At 44.2% G+C, this 22,052-nt stretch overlaps 1 protein-coding gene across 6 annotated transcripts in view; it reads right to left on the bottom strand.

The window, feature by feature from the left end:
• Positions 1-5,530: 5,530 nt before the first annotated feature.
• The window catches only part of kiaa0825 (KIAA0825 ortholog), a 145,257-nt gene continuing 128,735 nt past the window's right edge, over positions 5,531-22,052 (bottom strand). For all 6 annotated transcript variants that reach the window (XM_069187520.1, XM_069187521.1, XM_069187517.1 and 3 more), the window contains one exon: positions 5,531-6,642. In XM_069187520.1, coding sequence (XP_069043621.1) covers positions 6,546-6,642 — 97 coding nt within the window. In that variant the 3' untranslated portion in view covers positions 5,531-6,545. The remainder of the gene's footprint in view (positions 6,643-22,052) is intronic.

Raw genomic sequence — 22,052 nt, forward strand, 5'->3', positions numbered from 1 at the left:
CGCTCACTGCAGAGGCTGTGTGAGCTGAGCGGCCTGCTCGCTGAGCTGGGGGGATTGCAAGGAACAGGATGGAGTCAAAGGGGAGTGAGGTTTCAGTGACAGTGATGACCTCTACGTGCTGAATGTTATAAAAGATCAGCACTGCAGTCCAGTGAAGAGCTACCAGATACATCCCTGGGCTCAAAGGAAGGTAAGAGAACTGAACCTTTGCAGTCTTGAGCAGAGGAGACAATGAGGGGACCTGAAAAAGTATTCAAAAAGCTCAAAGGCAAAATCCGTCCAGCAGATTTCCCCAGAGCAGACAGTGAAACACAAACCAGAGAGCGTGAGAAGAAACTCCACAGAAGAACACTTAAAATGTGAACAGGACACACTTTTTACACAAGTGGTTGTTGGAATAAGGAACAGGCTATCCAGCCATGCTGTTGATACTGATACCCTGGGATCTTTCAAGGAACATCTGGATGAGGTCTTTTGATCAATTAACTACTATCAATCAGTAGCTAGATGGGGCTATATGGGCTGATTGACCACTTTCTGTTTGTATGTTCCTCATAAAAGCGTCATGAATTATGACACCTGAACCATCAACGTGCTATTTGGTAACTTACCAAATATCCAAAACTTGCTGCTGTTTTGTTTTTAATTATTGATTGATTATAGTCTCTTCTTTACCAGCACATATCATGCCTCATGCACTGGAATCCAATTTGACTACAATGTTTAAGCATATTTGAAAAGGCTGTCTGGTCTGCCGAGGTTAGGTTTTTAAAACAGCTCGTCTGAAATGTAGTCATCACTGTTGCAATGTGAGTTTGTGATTTTTTGGAGATGCCAGTACTCTGCCTCACTCAGCATTTCCACATTTCTGCAAGAGAGCATCAGTGCCTTTAGGCTAATGCCAACAAAAAAAATCATCTTTAGATTCACATTAGCAGATATATGGACAGGCTGGATTCACTTTAGATGTCATCAGAGACACAGCAAACCACTGCAGTGAAACATTATCATCTTATTTTCAATGGTGTTGTTCACCAATCATCATCCTCTCCACCAACCAGTTTCACAAAACTCGAGGTCCAGAATTCAAGTGTTATTTAAAAATGTTAAGAAATAAACATTGCTGGGGCATTGTGAATATCTGTAAGTATAATAACTCTGAGCCAGCTCTAGTAAGTTAACCGGTAAAAGGTGGATAATTCTATTTTAAAATCAAATTAAAAGAAAATAGTGTGTGTGGTATTTATCATTCTTTTAAAATATATTTTAGTCCTCTTTTATCAATTTCTCTATTCTGAATATCACCCATCCCACATGGGACTATTTATGATGATGGAATTTGTCTGGAATTGCTGGAAATTGCTAAAATATTCTCCAAGTGCAAACAGGCTCAACAAACATTTAACATGCTAATTTTATTCAACAGATCCTGAGAGAGATCAGTTCAATGGACGTTCAACACACGGTACAGGTTTCAAAATAATGCAAAAACAAAATGTCAGACATGAAAGAAATGTAGCACTTTTACAGACAGGTCTTCAACTGCAAAACACATCTATTCAGGAGAACAACAGACAGATTACATGCCTCATAATATCAATCCCTGCAAACTAAAAAACTGGCTTCAGAATTGAGAGAGATTTCAGGCAGGTCTTTTCAGGAAAACATACAAAAGTGGTATTCTTGGACAACCTATAATTTCATTTCTCATTGAACCTGGAAAGCAAGATACACTTAGAAGAAAATATCTCAGTTCAGAAGACTCCCAGGAATGCCCCTGACACAACAGAAATGACAAGTTTTGAAATGTCAACACACTCCTTCACACTGCATTTGTCCCAGTTGCTGCAGATTGGTACAAATCAAATATGAAATATAGAGCACCAAGGCAACTTCTGAGAAGAAAATAGACTGCCTTTGGTTATTGCCAATCTGCTTTCTGAACAAGCACACGTTTTCACCCAATCTGAAGATTCTTTTGCAAATGAGCTCTCTGAACAAGAGCTTCACTCACCGCTCTTTGACGTCTGTGGAAGCTGCAGTATTCAGCAAAAAAAAGCTGAAATTGAGCGTATTGGGAAATGAAAATGGGAAGCAATTCTGGAGACTTCCTGCCTTTCACAGAAGGATAACTCTGCATCCACTGGCATTAAAGTTATTTTCCAAGACTGCTGGAGAGAGGAAAGGCTAAGGATCATGAGGGAATATTCAGATCAGTCAAGCTCATGTGCAGGTTGTTTTTTAATTAGTTATTATCTGACTAATGGCATCATCCCTCCTGAAGATGGGTCTCCCTTCTCTGGTTTTCACTTGTGAAGCATAAAACAAAACCCTTTTTTTGCAGAGTAGTTTGTGCGATCCGGAGCCTGAAGGGTGCTTCTGGTACTAACCATCATGCTGAGACATTTTCGATACTTCAGAGTTTCAGTCATACAGAAAACCCGTTACCCATTAGTCATAATTCCAAGACTACAGTTTGTATACAATATCTGTATTGCCATTTTATCACTGGGAATTGCAGAATTATAGCAGGGATCCCTGTATTTAGAGCTATTCAATCAGGAATCCATACTGAAGAAAGCTGCAGCATGGGCACTCCGGATCATGCTTTTTTGCACAGTGGCCGGCTCAAGAAAGCTTTGCTAAGGGAACCGGAGCCAAAGTACAGAAATGGCAGCTAATTACAAGAGGATTAGTTGCTGAAAATAAGTTATTTACAGAGACGCATACGCTGGAAGAGAACTTTCACCAGCCAGGGTTTAGAGTCTCGGCTTTAATTGAGAAGCAGCTCAAGACCAGTTGCAGGCTGTGATACGTCAGATTAAATGCTGATCACAGGGCGGGTGAGATGGGGCAAATGGACTCCTCCTCACAAACCTTCTCAAGATCGTCTGCCCATCCATTTTCTAATCCGAGTCCGATGAGTCGCCAGGTCTGATGTGATGACTGATCTGTGTGCATGAACACAGTGGTCTTACACCCAGCTGAACTGTGTCTGTGACTGTCAGTAACTCTTTCACCCTGGGGGCAGGGTTATTTTACACAAATCCAGGATGCAGGGGTGAAGTGTGCAGTGTGAAGCACCACTCCAGTTCAGACAGCTCTTTCACACAATGTTAACAATTAGAAAGGTGCTACTACTGCACAGCAGATGTCTGTCACATACCAGGAAATGTTAATTATCCTCCACAATCTGCACTTTTACCTAAACTATGCTTATGGCAATACGAAAATCCTGAAGATTACACACCAGCCACGAAATTACTTTTTGTGGAAAAATCACAGGTATGTGCCTTTACTTTATTAGCTGATAAACTTTGACAAATTCCCTCCTTTGATCCCCTTTAAAATAAAAAAACAACAACACAAGAATAGGGACAACGAGAACAGGCTGTCTAGATTCTAGGATCTTGTCTTGTTGGGACAGCCCTTTGATCCCAGAAACGTTTGTATTAAAGGATGCCAGTGGATGGTATTTCACAACATGGAGTCGCCTTCAATTGCTTGTAACCTTTTTTGGATTTTCAGTTTCAATGACACCAGAAGTGTTTCTAGAGACTGTTTTTTTTCTGGCATTTGTTTGAATTTGAGCAGTCAATTAAACAATTAACCTTATTCTATTCTTAGATGTATACAGTATGTTTCATGAGGTCTATTACAGTAGATAACTGGAAACAGTCAGATGACAGGTACACCCATAAATCACCTTGGAGCCTGATTAGAAAAATTGCAGTTAAGCAATTTAATAATTAGACCCGCCATGTAACCGTGAGCTTGGTGGAACAAAACCCAGAAGACTCTGGGCCCTCCAGGACCTGAGTCTATAACCCTTGCACACACCCTTTGCAATATCCACTTCTGTACCACTGCTTAAGTCCTGGTTTCCTATCTGAGATCAAAGCACTTTTTAGACTGTGCTTGTCAGTATCTTTCAACCTAGATCAGATCCCCATAGTCTTTTCCATTCAACACTAAAGCATTTCAATACTCCCAGTGTACAGCAGCATCAGGGGGTGTTACTGGGTTAGAGATCAAAAGAGGATTGGCAGCACTGCAGGTGAGCTTGTTAGCCCCAGAGCCGACCTTGCAACGAGGCAGAGCTCAGCTGCTGTGCGCACCGCTGGAGCTGCACCACAAGTCAGAACCACTCCACATCACGCCTGACACATATCTGACTTGCTTGTCTTCCTATTCTGTTCCAGAGCATCAGTGTATTTTAAAACGACAAACGCAGGAGAACAGGAACCATCCCAGCTGGCTCCGGGTGTGACAGCCAAAGGAAGGTTTTCTGCAAGATGTGAGGAAAAACATTGTCTGATCAGCCAGAATGCAACCTGCACATTACTACAAAAGATCTGACGCACGATGGACTGGTGTCCTGTCCAGGGTGTATCCTGCCTTGCGCCAATGCTTGCTGGGATGGACTGCAGCTCCCCGTGACCTTGAGTTGGATGAGTTAGAAAGTGGATGAATGATTGGATTTGACTCAGGCCTTGAGAACTCTTTCCAAAGATGGAGGTTACTGGTTACTTACATTGGATACTGGATGTTTATTTCAAGCAAATTCTGTAGTCAGACAATTCCAAACCTGAACTCTGTCTCCAAGGAAGCAACACTGTATGGAGAGGAAGTGAGAAAACAAACTGAAAAAAAACTCTTTAAGAACAAGTTCCTCTGGCTGTGAGATGGTATGAGTTTGTTTTTATTCCTTGGGGACTGGAGACTCTTATACTATAGAAGGATCAATGACAGTTACAAAATGTAAAGACAGTTTCCTCTCTCACAGGTTTACTCACTGCTAGAAGGGTTACTGGAGGGATTTTTTATTCCAGCAGGATTATGATACTAAGTGTCCTGCAAAGTCTACGAATCAGCTTCTATAAAAAAAAAAGGTTTACACTCATGGATAGACCATCTCAGTTCTTAGACCTCAACCAAATGTTCAGTTGAGATTTCAAGGTTACTCTGGCAAAGAGGAAACCAAAAACAATGCGGAACTCAAAGCCGTGTTTGTCGGACAGTGGGAAATTATCTCCAGAAAAATACCTGGAGCTGGGTTCACAAAAACCAGTGGAAAGAAAACTTTAGCAAAGGTGTCATATTATTTTCTTAAATAACAAAGTAATATTCATATAAGGTAAAGGAACAAGTAATAGGTTTATTCCATGCTGAAAAGGGAAGAGAGAAAAACATGTTTCGGCTGTGAAGCCTTCTTCAGGTGTGGACTACAAACCTCACAGCAGACATCCACACCTGAAGAAGGCTTCACAGCCGAATGTTGTGTTTCTCTCTCTTCTCTTTTCAGCTTGGAATGAACCTACTGTATTACTTGTTGCTTTGCAGACTGCGCATGCTGACGCAGCTGCCCACCTGAACTACTTCATATAAGGTAACACTTATTCATTACAAAGCTGAACCTGTGCTTTCATTTATATAATTCAACAGCACAGTTTGAATTTCTAAAAATATTTTTTTTCTTTGACTATGATACGTAAATAATAATTAAAACAGTGTCAAGAGAATACTGAAAGTTTTTCCAAAAGCTTTCTTTATTTACTGCAGTAATACTGTATGTAACTACATGTTCAAAACATGCTGTATTAAAGAGACAAAACCAGGAAATGTCATCAGTTTATTAACAACTATACTTTAAAGCTGTAGATGCGTACACAGCAGAATATGAGAACACAGAAAATAGTTTTTTTAAGGATACATCATGGTAACCTTCAGTGTTTTGCCCCAGTTTGAACAGCTAACTTTCACAGTGACTTAACTCTCAAAGCCTTTTCTTTATGTAACTCTGGATTTCTAACTACCTTCATACAGACATCAGAAACTATAGGAATTTACATTCATTCCAGTGATTTTCAAAGCTTCCTACTGTAGAGCAAATTTTACACCCAATTCTCTGAAAGTAATTGTCAGATTTTATAGGTGCACATCTATCAACTTTAAGTCAGGAAAAATATTTTTCCCTTAAACATAGCTAGGCTATTTTATCTTTATTTGAAGAAAGAAAAAAATAGAGAAAGTCTTACTTGTGAGCAAAAAGTCCTGAAAGTATGCTGAACATGTACCTAGTTACTATCCTCTTCAAACATAAAGCTGCAGATTTCGAAGACAGGATTTGAAGTGCTGGAAAAATTATAATTGACTAAAAAAGCAAATAAAAACATTCAAATAAATTCTTGTGTCTATTTTGCTGTTGATATTTACATTGCACCTATGTTTAAAGTCAATTAATCAACACAATTTATGTCTTTTGTAGCGAAGCTTCTTGAAAAATAAACGCATGTGGTAATTTTTCAAATGTGGTTCACAGAAGCCTTTTAAAATGCCTGTTTAACTTCTTCCTACTGAGAATCCCTTGCCAAGCGTAGGCATTTTTTTTCTCTTCTGAATTCCTGTATATCAAAATAAATATTTCACGGCGTTACTAAAGCTTGTATAGGAATATTCATTTAAATCAAGTGCATTTTTAATTTACAATGTTTGCCGTCGTCTGGCAGGGAAACTGTTTGACTTCCAGGAGCGGCAGAGAAGCGCTATGATCCCGGGCTCTTGCTGAAATATGCTTTTTGTAAGTGATCCACCAGGGCCTGTTCTTCATCTTCGACTGCAGCAGCATCCTGCATTTCCCACCTGAAATGAAAAGGCAGAAGTATGATAGCCCGCTCCCTTTATCTCCCGCTATGATTAAAATTCACAGCATTCTTCTAAAAAACACTTGTTTCCGAATCGGCAAGGAGCTCCAGAGGCAGGAGACAAGGCCCACGTCTTCACAGCTCTTGTGCTGCTCTCAGGAACAGGCTCTGTGTGTACCGGAGCTGTGCTCCAGCTTATCGGCTCTGCACCCAGGCTTCAGAATTCCCTGCCAAATACTCAGAGAAATCCCGAACCCCCGGAGCTGCGTAAAGCTTGTTTAAAGACCGACCGTTTCAATTTGTTCTTTTTCTGGTTCCACGTGTTCAAGTACGCTATTAAAGTCAAAAGGTTGTCAAACAGCGTTTCTTGGTTTGTGGAGGTTTTAAAACTTGGGAAAGAGCCCTGTGACACCTGTCGGGAAAGGCTCTATGTCAAGGACATGCCACTGCTGATGTCCACGTCGGACATTCTCCTTCCTGTCGCTCCTTCACAGCTGGACTAAGAAATCGGCATTTGCGCATTTGCCCCAGGAGAAAAGATCATTCCGATTGTCCAGCGAGCCCTTCTAGGAGTTTATGAGAAGCCACAGCTTGAATAGTGGGAGGATGTAAATAAAGCAAAAGCAGAATGACAGGTGGCTAAGATGAAGGGCAGTTTACGCTGCTGTCCAGTGCTTCTTTCTCGCAGAGGAGCAGAAAAAGAATCTTGCAATGCACTTTTGGACGTCAATATGTCTTGTTTTTGTTGTAGCACTTTTAGTTGTTGTTTTTTAAAGCAGCTTTTGTCCCGCTGGTGCATTCTTAATGACCTATGTCATTACGGGTCTATGAAAATATCTGCAATCACATTTGCTTCGCTTTCCCAGGGGGTAATTTTCTCTTTCATCACCTTCCAGTCAGACCCTGCCTCGCGGGCTGCTGTGCTTTCGGGAAGTGTCATCGTGAAGCCGACAGAAGAAGTGGCTCGGGCTCAAGAGGAGCCTGTTGCCGGCCCCAGTATGTGAGCAAAGGTGCATAGCGATGGTCCATTTTCTCTCTGCTTTACGCGTATACTGTAGTTTATTTGCGTTTTCCCATAGTATCGTTTAATAGGCCTTTACCAAGCCTTCCTGTTGGTTGACTATATTTTCAACGGCCTACTATTACACTATACTAAGACACTATGTCATTGACAATAGCCAGGATTTCTAAGACCCACTAAGGCCTTCAGAATGGTTCCAGTTACAGCACTGGCAGGATGGGAGACCAGACCCAAGAGGTGAAAGGCCTCCTGTATTCCTACACCATTCTGTGTTGCTATGTGGGGAATTTATGTATAAGGCACAGCTTTAAAATTAATTCAATATTTTGCATAGCATTACACAAACTACTGTAGCTCTTCTTATGTCAGGTGGAGTGTCTTGGGAGAGCTTGTATTTAAAGCTGCAAAAGAAGAAATAACTGTATCTCGAGTTTACACAGTTTATCGCTTAAATGCTGGGAACAGAACTGCCATACCTCAAGGCACTGCATCTCAAAGAGCTAGATTTACCAGAACTGATCTGATGTTTCATCAGATCGCCTCGTGTCTTTAAAGGCACAATCACACAATGTACCTTCAAAAAGAAAAAAAAAACAAGGTTTCCTCACTTCGGAAAAAAATCATCTTCTCGCACAGAGATCGTCAGCTCTTACGCATCGCATTATGAATACAAAGAAGCTATTTCCACTGTGTGTTCTCCGACAGCATTTCCGCTGCAGTCATTATGGATCCTGGCACAAGAGACATCAGAATGGAACTTTTTAACTCCCCCCACTGTTACAAGAGTCATTCTCCATCTCTGAGGAGCGCAAGTGATTAGGTAAATAGATATATGGAATGTATGGATGTATGCCTTTCCACACAAGTCTTTGTTTAGGGAAAGTAAGGCTTTTTTCCAAAATCCTAGTGGGACGGGACTTCACTGGACAGAAAATTCGACAAAACATTCCACATCAAGTGGGAAAACGGGCAGCTGGTTTTCTCGTGTGAAATATGTTAAAACAGAGAAAAAAACGTACTCTTGCACAGCACGTTTACCAATACCCTTCGTTTACACACCTGATTCCCAGGCGCCAGGACTGTTTTAGAGCGAAAGAAAGGCCAGTCACTCGTCTGTCTTTATCATCTAGTCATTATTTAAAACAAATAAAGAAACACACACAAAAAAAACAGCCATAATATTTACAAATGTCACAATCCATGTGAAAGGAGGGAAAAACAGTAAAGGTTTTTTTCAATGTTTAATTTGCAAATAGGATTAAGCAGAATGACATTTAGCTGAAGGTTACTTGCAGCAGACAAATGCATTGTCTTGGTTGATATTGATATTCAGAAAGCAGCCCACTTGTCAGGAGGACAAACAGAGTTGATAAATGAGAAGGCTATACACAGGAAGGTGTTAAGTGTAAATTTGAAAAAAGAAACAGCCCGAGGATGATGGGAAACTATTACAGTGAACACGAGAGCTGTGGTGCTGTTTATCACATTCCTTCTGCACATCAAAACGTCAAATTAAGTTGCAACGGAGGTACTGCCTGTGTTTGCTTTAGATACAAAAGAGCAGATTATAGCCTAATTCCGTCTGACTTTTTCTGACTTGCTGCTGTGTGTGGAGAGGGCCGATGTCTGTATTTTCCGCCACAGTACCGCTATCTGGGTGACTTCTGCCTCACACCCTTCCAGCTCTGCACAGACACCTCACAGGGCACAGCACTGCTGGAAGGACCCACAGGCCAGTCTTCATGGACGTCTTCATCACATCTCCAAATTAAAAAGCCATGAATCAACAGGAGAGATACAAATAGTAACTGCCACAAGGTTCAATACTCCCGAGAGCAGAGTAACTAAGGGGTGGGGGCAGGTGGTTCCTCTTTACAGTTCTGAACCGGAGAAATGAGAGATACAGTCAAGATATTTGAAAACTGCAGATTTTCTTACAGATTTTCACTGGGACCTGTTGTGCACTGTACATACTGTACACTGCATATACAAGTAAAGAATATATTTAGAATTAAACTCTTTCCTAACATTTAGCCACACATGGCACTACAGTACCGATCCTTGCTGTTGAAGCATGAATTCACACGTCTGGAAGTAGCTCCTGGAAAACATCAGTGAATTTTCCAGAATTGATGTAAAGCAATGAAAGGGAGGTCGACTACTAACATTTTATTTTTGATTTAAAAAAAACAGAAACAGCACAAACAACACAGCTCTTCGTTACAATTTCTTGCTAGACTGGAATTTTCTGGGAGTCTCATACCATACAGTTTAGTTCTGTTTTCCTGAGGTTTAGAAACGAGCGTGTTTAATCCACTTAACCCTCTCCCCTTCCCCAAGTTCATGTTAATAAGCGATATATGTATTAAAGAGTAAATCTTGCCTATTGCATCTACAAAATGTGAAACCTGTAGGGACTAATTGGATTAACTCTTTAGTGTGGAACAGTATTAATTTGTGTAATAAAGACAGAGACAAAATCAGATGGGTTGGATAAACACAGGTTAGATTTGACAGAATCAGGTTCCCAGTGTCACTGCTCAACAATTTGTTTTTTGGGGTTATTTTTTTTGTTATGCAAATATTGAGGTTCACAGAAAATTCTAAAATACTTTTGTTTATCTGCCTGTAATGATTAATTTTTATTTGGAAATATTTTAGAAATTCAAGAATACCAAATGTGGTGCCTTAAAAGCTTTTTTATCCTCTTTTGATACAGAGACCTCAAATTTCGAAACGTGAGGAAGCTCAATACTGAAGGCTTTGCATTGTCTATGAACAACATTCATTTACCACCAAGATTCGCTCATTTTACCCAAAGCCTATAAAACACTGATATATTCCCAGAAATAATTCAGAAGTAATTAAAAGGTATTGTAGCCAGAAATTGAGCACAATTTAAAGTTATTAGTATTCATTGAGGCATGGGTAAAAATAAAAGATAATATATTATAGATGATAAGATATGACTTTTTGCTGATCAAACAATATAATAATTTAGCCACCAGTAAAAGCATCCAAAACAGACAGATGGACCAGACTTAAATAAAGGACTTAAATAAGTACAGATAGTTGTGCTGTTTTATAAGTGGAAAGCATTAATATTGTTTAAAACACCATTTAACAACTCTTGAGTAACACACACAGATATGTGAGAGAAATCCCTCCGTCTTGAACTGGACGTCCCAGGGTCAGGCGTCTCCATTATCTCCTAGCCTCATGGCCCCCGGTCCATCTGGAGACAGACTGGCCCAGAAGCCGAGGCCGAGGCTCAACATGGTGAGGTGCAGCCCTGAGCAGGGAAGGAGGTACACGCCAGGCCACTACAGCGGCTGTCAGCTCTGGAGTGGTTCGCTTCACCAGCAGGCCTGCGTTCTGTCAGCACAATCAGGGGCAGGTAACCATGTTTGTTTAAAAGTGTGCCTGTCAAACAAGTCTATAGCAGTGGGCCATACAGCTCAAGGCCTGTCCCACAGTGCTAATCAGAGACCTTCTGCTTGCTTAACAGTTCAAGGATTCAGCTAAATGAAACCTAAATATTTAGAGGCTGAAACCTTTCTTTGGGTCAAGGTGTTGCACTCGTATCACATGAAGGTACAGGGTTAATTCACAGAGCTCTACTTGCGTGAGATAAATATTATTCTGGGTTTGCCAAGGACTTGGCAACACTTCTCAGCCATTTTTTCTCTCTCGCAGCGCTTGATACTTGTCTTACAAATGCTTGTCTATCGCCACACAATGCAGAGTTTTTTAAAAAGAAACAAGACGCATTTCTGCTACTTTTTCCATATAAAATTCAGGAATATCAGGTCTTTCTGTCCCTCTTTCCTGAGCACTAACATTAATAGCAGATGGTTTTTTAACATAGAGAAGAAATATTATTATGCAGACGTTAAAAACCCAGTTAGCAACAGAAGGTCTGAAAGTAGCCCATCAGTGAATTTTCCAGGACTGATGTCAAGAAATGAAAGGAAGGTGTCGACCACTAACATTTTAATTTTTGAGAAAAAAAACCCAGAATCATCACAAACAGCACAGCCCTTCATTACGATTTCCCAACGTAATGAACCCGACAGCCAGCTGTAAGGTTGGGTGGCTCTTGCGACAGGGTCTTGAGACCCAGCGAGGAAGAAGACGCGCGTACGTGACACCTCCTGTCGGGGTCCGAGATCCGCCCCCGCACCGGGAGCTGGGCCGAGCCCGGATCACAGGTCCATCAGCACCACGAGCGCCCCGGCTGTGTGCCCGTTCCCACTGCCTGCGTCCTGACCCGACACGGCCCGGCAGCCGGAAAGAGCCGGAACCACCGCCGCTCGGCAGGACGCCGTCTCCGCAATCCGAGTAAGAACCCCATCCTGAAGAGAGCCGGTCCTGGGACGGCCTTTCCGCGGGGCAAAAACAGGGATGTACACTCGTAGCCTGTTCTGCTACGCAGAACCTCTGTGGGAGTTCTCATACACCAGAGCAGCCTTCTGAGATACCATGGATGTCATGCTGCAGAGGAGGAAACATGAACACAGGACAGGGTACAAACGAGAGGAGGCCAATCGGCCCATCTAGCCTGTTTGGTAGATAGCAGTTAATTGGTTAATAGCAGGACACACATGGGATAGGAATATGTTCAGAACTAACTCAATCTTTTTTTATTCTTTTTTCACACATTCCACACGGCAGGTGTCTGCCTCTTTAATTTCAGCAAGCGCAGTTTACAGGAGCTCCACCTGTAAGCCGTCACTATTGTCAGAGATGAATAAGCCCCCCATGACTGATGTAAATGTAAATCAGTTCAAAGGAGAGGGAGACAGGGTTAACTCCTGGAGGTAAAGAAGTATTTTACAGATTAAAGGCTGCTAATCTCTCTAGTCTTGACCAAAAAAGACTGCAAAAGGCCTCGACTCATGTTTTCACAATCCTCAAAGGTACTGACTAAGTCAACTCAGTTGTCTTCTTCAAGAGCAACAGTGAAACATGTACCCGAGGACAAGACTGAAAACTAACAGGAAGTGCCTTTCAGACACAGAACAGGAGGCATTTGTTTACACAGTGGGCTGTCAGAGTCTGGAACAAGCTGTTCTGCCACATTACTGAAGCTGCTACTCTGGTTTCCCTCAAGAAATGGCTGGATAAGATCCTTGGATAAATCACCTGCTACCAACCACACAAGCTCGACAGTCCTCCTCATTTGTAGCCTCTTGGATATTTTTATGTTACAAAAAGACAGCTACGCTGCTGTACAAACAAGTCTTGCCTCTTAAAGGGACTTTTTAGTGGGGCTTCTGGATTAGTGGGACTACGCCTGTCTTTCGAACTTGGCCACAGGTCTGCCAAATACGAACCATGGCATCAGAAGCTCGGAGATTAGTTAAGAGATCAGGATGCTATTTCAAGACTGCTGGTACTCTATGAGTAGCTTCTCAAACACAGTATTCTGGTGACAGATGCCTTCCCTTGCAGAGGCCTGATACTACACACTATGATTCATTAAACTAGGAGATCAGAGGACGAGGAGAAAACCCAAGTGCCTCTTTATAAAAAAACCTCAGCTTCGATTCAACTGAAGCTTTTACCTTTAAAAATATGGTGTATTAAAAACACTACAGACAATACAGTGCACGCTCATCTAAAAACTGTGTACACTATCATATGAAGTCAGATTAAGGCTTGTGGAAACACCAGCAGTGTCAAACAAGATGGAAGTACTGTACGGTTTCACTGTGCTTTCAGACGCAGCCCCACCCCTGCCCGCTGCAGCCCCAGCCCAACTCCCTCCCCAGTCTGATGTAGCTCCACCCAGCTTTGCCCCAGCCCAACCCCGCCCCCAGCCTGATGTAGCTCCACCCAGCTCTGCCCCAGCCCAACCCCGCCCCCAGCCTGATGTAGCTCCACCCAGCTCCGCCCCAGCCCAACCCCGCCCCCAGCCTGATGTAGCTCCACCCAGCTCTGCCCCAGCCCAACCCCGCCCCCAGCCTGATGTAGCTCCACCCAGCTCCGCCCCTGCCCACTGCAGCCCCAGCCCAACTCCCTCCCCAGTCTGATGTAGCTCCACCCAGCTTTGCCCCAGCACAACCCTGCCCCCAGCCTGATGTAGCTCCACCCAGCTCTGCCCCAGCCCAACCCCGCCCCCAGCCTGATGTAGCTCCACCCAGCTCTGCCCCAGCCCAACCCCGCCCCCAGCCTGATGTAGCTCCACCCAGCTCTGCCCCAGCCCAACCCCGCCCCCAGCCTGATGTAGCTCCACCCAGCTCTGCCCCAGCCCAACCCCGCCCCCAGCCTGATGTAGCTCCACCCAGCTCTGCCCCAGCCCAACCCCGCCCCCAGCCTGATGTAGCTCCACCCAGCTCTGCCCCAGCCCAACCCCGCCCCCAGCCTGATGTAGCTCCACCCAGCTCTGCCCCAGCCCAACCCCGCCCCCAGCCTGATGTAGCTCCACCCAGCTCCGCCCCTGCCCACTGCAGCCCCAGTCCAACCCCGCCCCCAGCCTGATGTAGCTCCACCCAGCTCTGCCCCAGCACAACCCCGCCCCCAGCCTGATGTAGCTCCACCCAGCTCTGCCCCTGCCCACTGCTCTCTCACAACACTGTAAACAGCGCAGGTCAGGAGGCCACAGGCCCCGCCAGCCACCGAGAGCTCCGCTGAGAGCCTATGGGTACTCAGTGGGTACTCAGCAAGGAAGAACTTTCCTGAGGTTTTTAACACAAGAAAATAAGCTAGAAAACAAGAAAACGAAAAGGCAAACATCAGCCTAAAAAGACAAATTCCTAATACAAGAAATTGTGATCTTATCTTATCTGGCCTACAGAATTGTGCACCTCTCATATTATTCATCATGTCCACATTCACCTTGGAAGTGCAGTAGGATGAGTTTTGCACACGTTTGTGTGTTTTTGTTCTGTTCTTACCACACGGGCCTTCGCATCCCGAGACCTTGTTGAATTGTACAAAGCACTCACACTGTGTAAATAAAAAGATATAAAAGTATTTGACTTAATTAACAAGGACTGATAGTGAGAACAGACAACAAATACATCTCTTGCTTGAAGCAACTCATTCCCTATTGAACACAGAACCAAAATAAGCATGTGATCATTCCACCCAGATAAGCCTGAAACCTGATGAAGATCTGAGTCAAAATAGAGCACATTATTTATTCAGTGAAATCTTTTTTTGTTATGCATATTTTAAATATAATCTGCATACACTCATACACCCACACACACACCGACACATAAAAGTCAATTTTAAAACACACCCCTGCTCGAACATCCCACAGATAACCTTCCAGTATGCGAAATTTATAGCATAACAAAGGGCAAAAGATGTGCACTTGTCTGAGTGGATGTTGAAAAACAAACAGGATTTTTTCTTTGTAATATAAATAGGGTTATCTGAGGTCACTGGCTGATTACCATACTTCCTTTTAGCAGGTGAGATCTCTGGATACTAAACCCAGCACTATGAACTACCATATAAGAGCAGTTGACTTTTAGCGACTTTGCACTTTTTGCAAGATCCTTAAACAGCAGTTTAACAGGCAACACAAGGTTAATAAAACTGGACAGAACGTACGGATAGCCACCCTGGTTAAGCATCTGTGGACACTGGGGATGTCCCTTCTGCATGCTGAAGACACAGCGTCTTCTGGAATTTGCTCCGGCCACGTTCTTATCCACAGGCTAACTGATTTCACTTTTATGTCTGGGGCGGATTTGTAAAAGTGCTTCCAGCCCTTACAAAGTCAGATGTGGTTTATACTGTAGTTGCTATCAACCCTGTTATCAATATTTGTGAGTTTCAGAACTGTCTTCATTGAGGTATACCGCTTGAAACCTGAACCTCTGCAGTAGGACAGAATCACTTATTATGGGCAAGTCTGATTCAGTGCCTCTCCCAGCATCTCATTACCACATGTGTCTCATACAATACCACTCTTACTATGGGTGTTTCTAATACAGTGCTACTTCCATCATGGGTGTGTCTAACATAGTGTCACTCCCACTGTGGGTGTGACCAACACTGTGCCACTCCTATTATGGGTGTGGCTAATACAGGTCATTTCTGCCGGCATCTTTTCATCATAAATGTGTCAAACAGTAAGAGTACCTTAGTTGAGGAGCGGCAGTGTACATTTCTGTATACAGAGGCTGTCGGAAACAATACGCTAGAAGTCATGTGTTTCTGATACTAGTCAGGACTGACCAAAGAAACAAGTGTAACAAAAGCCTGAATGGTCAAGCAGATCAATGAAGTCATTACTGCCTAAAAAAGGTATCCAAAAAAATGTAAGCACACAACTGGACAGGAGGATCCCAGGGAGACCAGCCCCTCTGATGATAGAGATACAGCTCAGATGAACCTCATCCCCAGACTGCATTGTTACCACTTCAAACAGCTCATTTTCCAGCATGCTAATGAAAGTTTTCAGAGTTAAAGAGATAAATAAGTTCTTGCTGTTTCCTCATTTTAAAAATGAAAAAGCCATCTAATTAAAGCTCTATGTGTTTTCAGAAACTTTGCATAATTTATTGTTATGCTCACCCAATCTAAAGATCTTATCTGAAAGCTTTAATTTTTTTCTTATAATGAAATTATAATGCACTCTAACCATATCAGTCGACAGGAGCATGAAACAATTAAACACAGGACAAATCTTTTCATTTGTAATTCACCTCGTGGTGATTTAATTGCAGTAGCAGCATGTGTCAAACTGCAAAAACGCAAGAGAAGACTGAGCCACAATGCTGGTGCAGTTTGCCCAGACTTTACCTAACATATTTGTGTTGGCTTTGTGAGTCTTTTATAACATACTTATTGTAAGGAACACCCTTCCAGTTCAGGGGATGTTTAGAGATGCATTCATGAGTCTGAAGTTGAATTTTAGTTCGCGCTCGTCCTGTCAGCCACACCGGTCTGTGGGACTGCTGTCCTTCATTGCCACCCAGGGTCAGCAGGGTGCTGGACTGCAGGTATCTCCTTGGCCGCCACGACAAGCCCTGGTTCACCTCCTGCCTTTCACCGGCTGCCCTGCGCCCCATAAAGCATTGCAGCCTCTAGGCAAATAGGATCCGATACAACCATTTAAATGCTCAGCTTCTTTCACACCTCAAACCCTCGTCTCTGTGCGAAATTCCTTTTTTTCAAAAGCAAGATGTGACTTGGAAAATTATTCTGAACTGACTATAACACTGGAAGCGGAGAGCGAGCACAGGTGCACTGCGCACAGGACACCTACACTTTTCCTTCTGGGACAAAGCTCCGCATGGCAGAGACGGGCGCATGCTTCCTGGACGGAGCGAAAACAGCCCCTTCTGCCCGCTGGACCCCTCCGGCGGGTGGGGTTCAGGCCCCGTCAGCTCGCAGACCCTTCAAACCGCGTCAACGCCGGGAGCAGCCCCCCTCCATTAGGAACAGATGGAGCGGAAGAGAAAAGGACAGACAAGCAAGAAGACCCTCATCCCATCCATCTCATTCTCATTTCCCTCACAGCGGCTGTGTCCACTCATATCACGGCACTCTACACTACTGCATGACATTCTGTTAGGACACACGACGCAGCCTCGAGTTCCTGGAAAAGACGAGCGGGCGGCGGGGACGGCGCCCCTCAGCCCCGTGTCACGCAGACGTTACAGGAAAAGGCTTCGTTCAAACTGTATTTGCTCCATTCGAAAGACAGCGACAATGAAACTGGAAAACAACAAAAAAACATCTCTCGCAGATATTACGGGAGATTATAAAAAGAGCAGTGAGACAGATTCATATCTTCTTTGTTGAAGTTAAACGAAAAAGGAGTGAGGGGGTCACATGTGAGCTGCCGGCCACAGCGAATGGACATGAGGAGCCGGGTGGCCTGAGGACGGGTGTATCTGGCATTGCTGCAGCTGCTTGTGCTTTAGAATCAAGAGAGAAGATCACTTTATTAGCCCTATACAGTTTCTTGTATGAGGAATTTGTCTTTTCACATACCCCAGCTTGCTCTCCACGAGACACACAGACAGGGAGAGAAGCTGGGGATCAGAGCGCAGGGTCAGCCATTTATATGGCGCCCCTGGATCAGCTGGGGTTAAGGGCTTTGCTCAGGGGCCCAACGGAGTAGGATTCCTCTGCCAGCCGTGGGATACGAACGGGGCAGCCTTCCAGCCACAGGCGCAGATCCTGAGCCACAGAGCCAGTGCTCCGAATCTGGCTCTCCCGCGCCTCTCGAACCGTGGGCTCTGCTCCTCTGTGCTGTGGCGGAGGTCTGGGACAGCCCATGCCCAGTGCTGGGAGCTGTGTACGCCAGTGTCCCTCCTGCTTGTGTGGCCTGCCCCCACAGGGGGAACACAGGAAGAGGATGGGCACTCCACATGTGGATGGAAAATGAATTTGGACATGCTGGATGTATAGAATAATTGAAGATTTGGAAATGTTTATTTAACAATATACTCTCGAGCGCTCAAGGGGTTACTTTAGTTTGGGCTTGGCTTTTGCGTTCACAGCATTGGATACACAGTCATGTAAAGCACTAATTCGATTTGGTTCTGTCTGAATGGAGGAGATGAAATGCTACCCCAGGGTACAGATTAGTCAAAGGAATTAAGGGCTCCTTTAATTTTTTTTTTCAAAAACTGCATTATTCCAAAAAAAAAAAGAATTCTACAAAGAATCACAATCTAATACCAATTTTCAGATGTAACAATCTATCCATTCCTCTTCTTGCTTTTGGGCAGCTGGGGCCAGGCACCAGGGTTTTCCTGTAAACTCCAAAGTCAGCGGAGTGAATAAGAGCACTAGAACAGGTGAACAAGTGAGCTCATCCAGCTCACAGCATGTGCATGAACCGGCTCTTTCCTGAAAGACACCAGGGCATCGGACAATGTTATCTGACAAAAAGAGCGAGTTTTAAGACCACACCAGGTTCAGCCTGAAATCTGTATTGGGCATAAGAAGCTTCCAATTACTGTACTTCTTCAAACGACTCCATGTGACACAAGTCCCTTATGCGACAGGTATGTTGTCACAGACGCCCTGATTTACACTCCTACAGTATCCTACAGTGCCTCACCCTGGTGGACCGGACTCTCTGCGCTGTACTGGGAAACTGGCTGCCCTCACTGCTTCACTCCTCGACATTAATAACCTCGACAAGGTCTTGTGGGAAAACCCCCCAACAAGCCTGTTGCTGGAACCAAAAGGCAACGGGCTTTATGAACACTGAAATTCCAATTCCTTTTTTCTTTTCACTGTACCTAAAACCGCCCCGATATCCAGGATGTTTTCCCAGCCTTTTCATTTCGGTTTTTAGCTGCCTAATTTGCGGGCCAGTCCCCGTCGATGGCGGCACTGAGAGAGCCCCTATATTCCCTGACTGCTAGCGAGTACACAGGGTGCCGAAGGCCGAGGCCGGCATTCCGCACTGGTGCGCCACCCAGGTGGCTCCATTTGGGCTAAATGAGCTGTGAAGGGTTTCATCCCTGCTCGTCACAGCCCTCCCTCCAGGAGCCCCGCAGGGCGCAGCCCCGGGCTCCCACATGATTTGTCACACCCCATCAATACCAAATAAATTATTGCCATTCTCGCTTGTCAATGGGCTCGTCTCCACTCCAGCCTCGACTAACGATTGGAAGCTCACAGGGAACATCTCCTGCCTTCTCAGAGCGTGATCATGACTGAGCACACTGCTCCCCTATGCAGCCCAGGCCAGTAAAAACATGTAGGCGAAGCAAATTAATTGGATGCTTGGCGTCAATGACTACACACTTTGCCTTCACAATGGCTCTGGGAGCTACATTAACTGTGTAGGGCCAGAACCCTCTTTTCCAGTAACTGCTGGCCTTGAGAAGGCTTCTATTTTATTGCAATTCACCATCTTGCATTTTTTTTACATACAGTATCTACCCACCTTAGATATGGGACATACTGTACTTATTGATTAATTTTCACAGCATATTTTATATATGCAGTTTCATTACAGTATCTTTGTATTTATTACAAAGGAAACCGAATAAATCAAGGTTAAGGGGTCTTCTTTAACAGAATGAGGGTACTCACTGCCATGCGGTTATTTAAAGCTGTTTTATTGGGGTGGCCAGAGGTTATCGCTTCTTTTCTTTCTCCTGATACCTTCCCTAATGAAATTTGTGAGAAGCCAGGAAAATCCAGCGACTGATTACGCTTTTTTAACAAAAAGATCGTCACACTGTGTATATTTCAAAAGCGGATAAGCCAACAGTTCACATCACAAAAAGAAATGTGATGACTGTTAGCAGCAGGGACAGGCACTTAATACAATGAAAAAATATATTTTTTGTAATTTGTAAACAAAGAATCTGCATGTTCAAGTTGCACACTGTCCTACAGTGGTGGCCAGTTGCTCATAATAATAATAATCATCATCATCATCCTGCACAGTTTAAAAACCTTGCTGTTTTCTTCAGTATTCCTGACAAATATTAGCACTGGAGGTGAAAGCCAGTTTAAACAATTTGCCAAGGTTGTTAGTTCTCGCAAAAGACAGAAAAACCAGACCAGCCCTGTTGTTTTCCTATTGAGTGGGGAGACCAGATCGGAGAATCCTCCCTACCGTAAGCAAACTGAGCGGAAGGTGAAAAGGGGCCTCCAGGGCCACAGCCAGTGCCAGGGCCACAGCCATGTGGTCTCCCTCCACTCGTGCTGTAACCTTCACCACAAGCTTCATTTATCTGTCTCTCCAACCAACTGCATTCAGAGGACAATTCAGAAGTGACCCCTCCGGGAGACGCTCCAGAACCTCTTACCTCGCAGGCTTTCATTTCACTTCCCACAGACCTGTTTTTCTGCATCATTTTCCCCTTAATTAAATCGCACAACACATTTCCAAGAGCTTGTGTCTGATTGTAACAAGAAGCGTATAATTATTTTTCTGCTAATTAGTGTAATTTAAGTGCAATTATTCCAGGGGCCTTCTTAAAAAAGGAGAGAAGATAAAACATTCCACATTGACAGCTTTTCCGCTAAGGTAAACCGTGTGAATATCCAGGAGATCCAGTTTTTAATAAAAAGACATAAAGCTTAAATAACTCAGAGCGCTAACAAGAAAGGCAATGGGATGTTATGTGACGGGAACTAAGGAGTTTTCCATAATAGCACGTAAAAATCATTAGCCGATGCATCATCACAGGAACAGTTAAAAACAAGGGGGGGACAGTTGGCCTATCTGGCCTGTAGGTAGTTAAAATCTCATCCAGCTGTTTCCTGGTAGAAGCCTGCGTCTCAGGCTCAACAACGTGGCTGGGGAGTTTGTTCCACGCCTCCGCAACTCTTAGCACAAGTGAGTGCCTCAACAGCTTCCTTATTTAAAGGAATTTCAGAAAAAAAAAACAACAAAAGGTTTTGCATCTAAGGGGAACACTAAGAAGTCGACACATTGTCTGAGCTAAAACAGAAGACCAGAGAGCCTCGGGTGTTTTTCAGGCTCTAGAAACGGGGGGGGGGACACATCTTATAGACGGCAGGGTAAATAAGTACATTAAAACAGATAGTGTAATAGACACCACAGTCAAAAATCATGCATTTATCGTGCTTCCCGTCTCTAACCTGTAATCTACGGTAACTGCAAACGCTGTACAGGTAATAAAGGCCTTCACAAGAACAATGGAACAGAATGGCTGTCCACGCAGAGCTTTGCGTGTGCCTCTGTTCAGCAAACCCCCCGTGAGCAGTGGGCAGGGGCCTCACGCCCGGATGGCCCCTGGATGAGCCGGACACACAGGGCGGCGGGCAGAGGGATGGATCGCCCACACAGCCAGAAGCCAACAGCAGAGGAAATCCCCCTCCCTGAGTGCTGGCATGCTTTCCTCGTTATTGGCACACTGGAGTGACTTGCTGAAAACTGGCTTATCACTGAGAAATGAAGTGGAACGCATCTGCCTGCATCTACGCCTCCTGTGACACTTTGAGACGCACTCGAAAGTAAACAGAGCTCAGCAGATGAATTTTGTTGACTCTTAACTTTTCCCCCCACACAGATATTCCAACCCTGTCCTTTCACGACTCCTGCCCTCAGAAATACATTTCAAATGATGGTGCCCTGGGGCTCCTGAATGTCTCCAATGCTAAAACAGAGCTGTGCGATTTGAGTCCTGAAGGCCTAAAGGTGTCTGCAAAGCACAGGAAGCTGACGTGCTGGGAGAAGTTGTTAAAGTGATCCAATTAAGGCAACAGTGAGCCCGATGAAACCCTGCAGACACAGCGGCCCTGTCGTTCGCCCTCACTCTGCTGCCGACATCTCGGAAAACGGCAGGTGGCATGATTAGGAGAGCAGCATGGCCTCTGTGCCCCTCATGCTGGGGAGGACTGCGGACTTATAGGGGAAATCTAACTTAACAGAAGTCTGGGAGGAGGTAAAATCTTGCACTCCAAATCCTCTCTCCTGT

The sequence above is a fragment of the Lepisosteus oculatus genome, chromosome 3 (assembly GCF_040954835.1).
Source record: "Lepisosteus oculatus isolate fLepOcu1 chromosome 3, fLepOcu1.hap2, whole genome shotgun sequence".
NCBI lineage: Eukaryota > Metazoa > Chordata > Actinopteri > Semionotiformes > Lepisosteidae > Lepisosteus > Lepisosteus oculatus.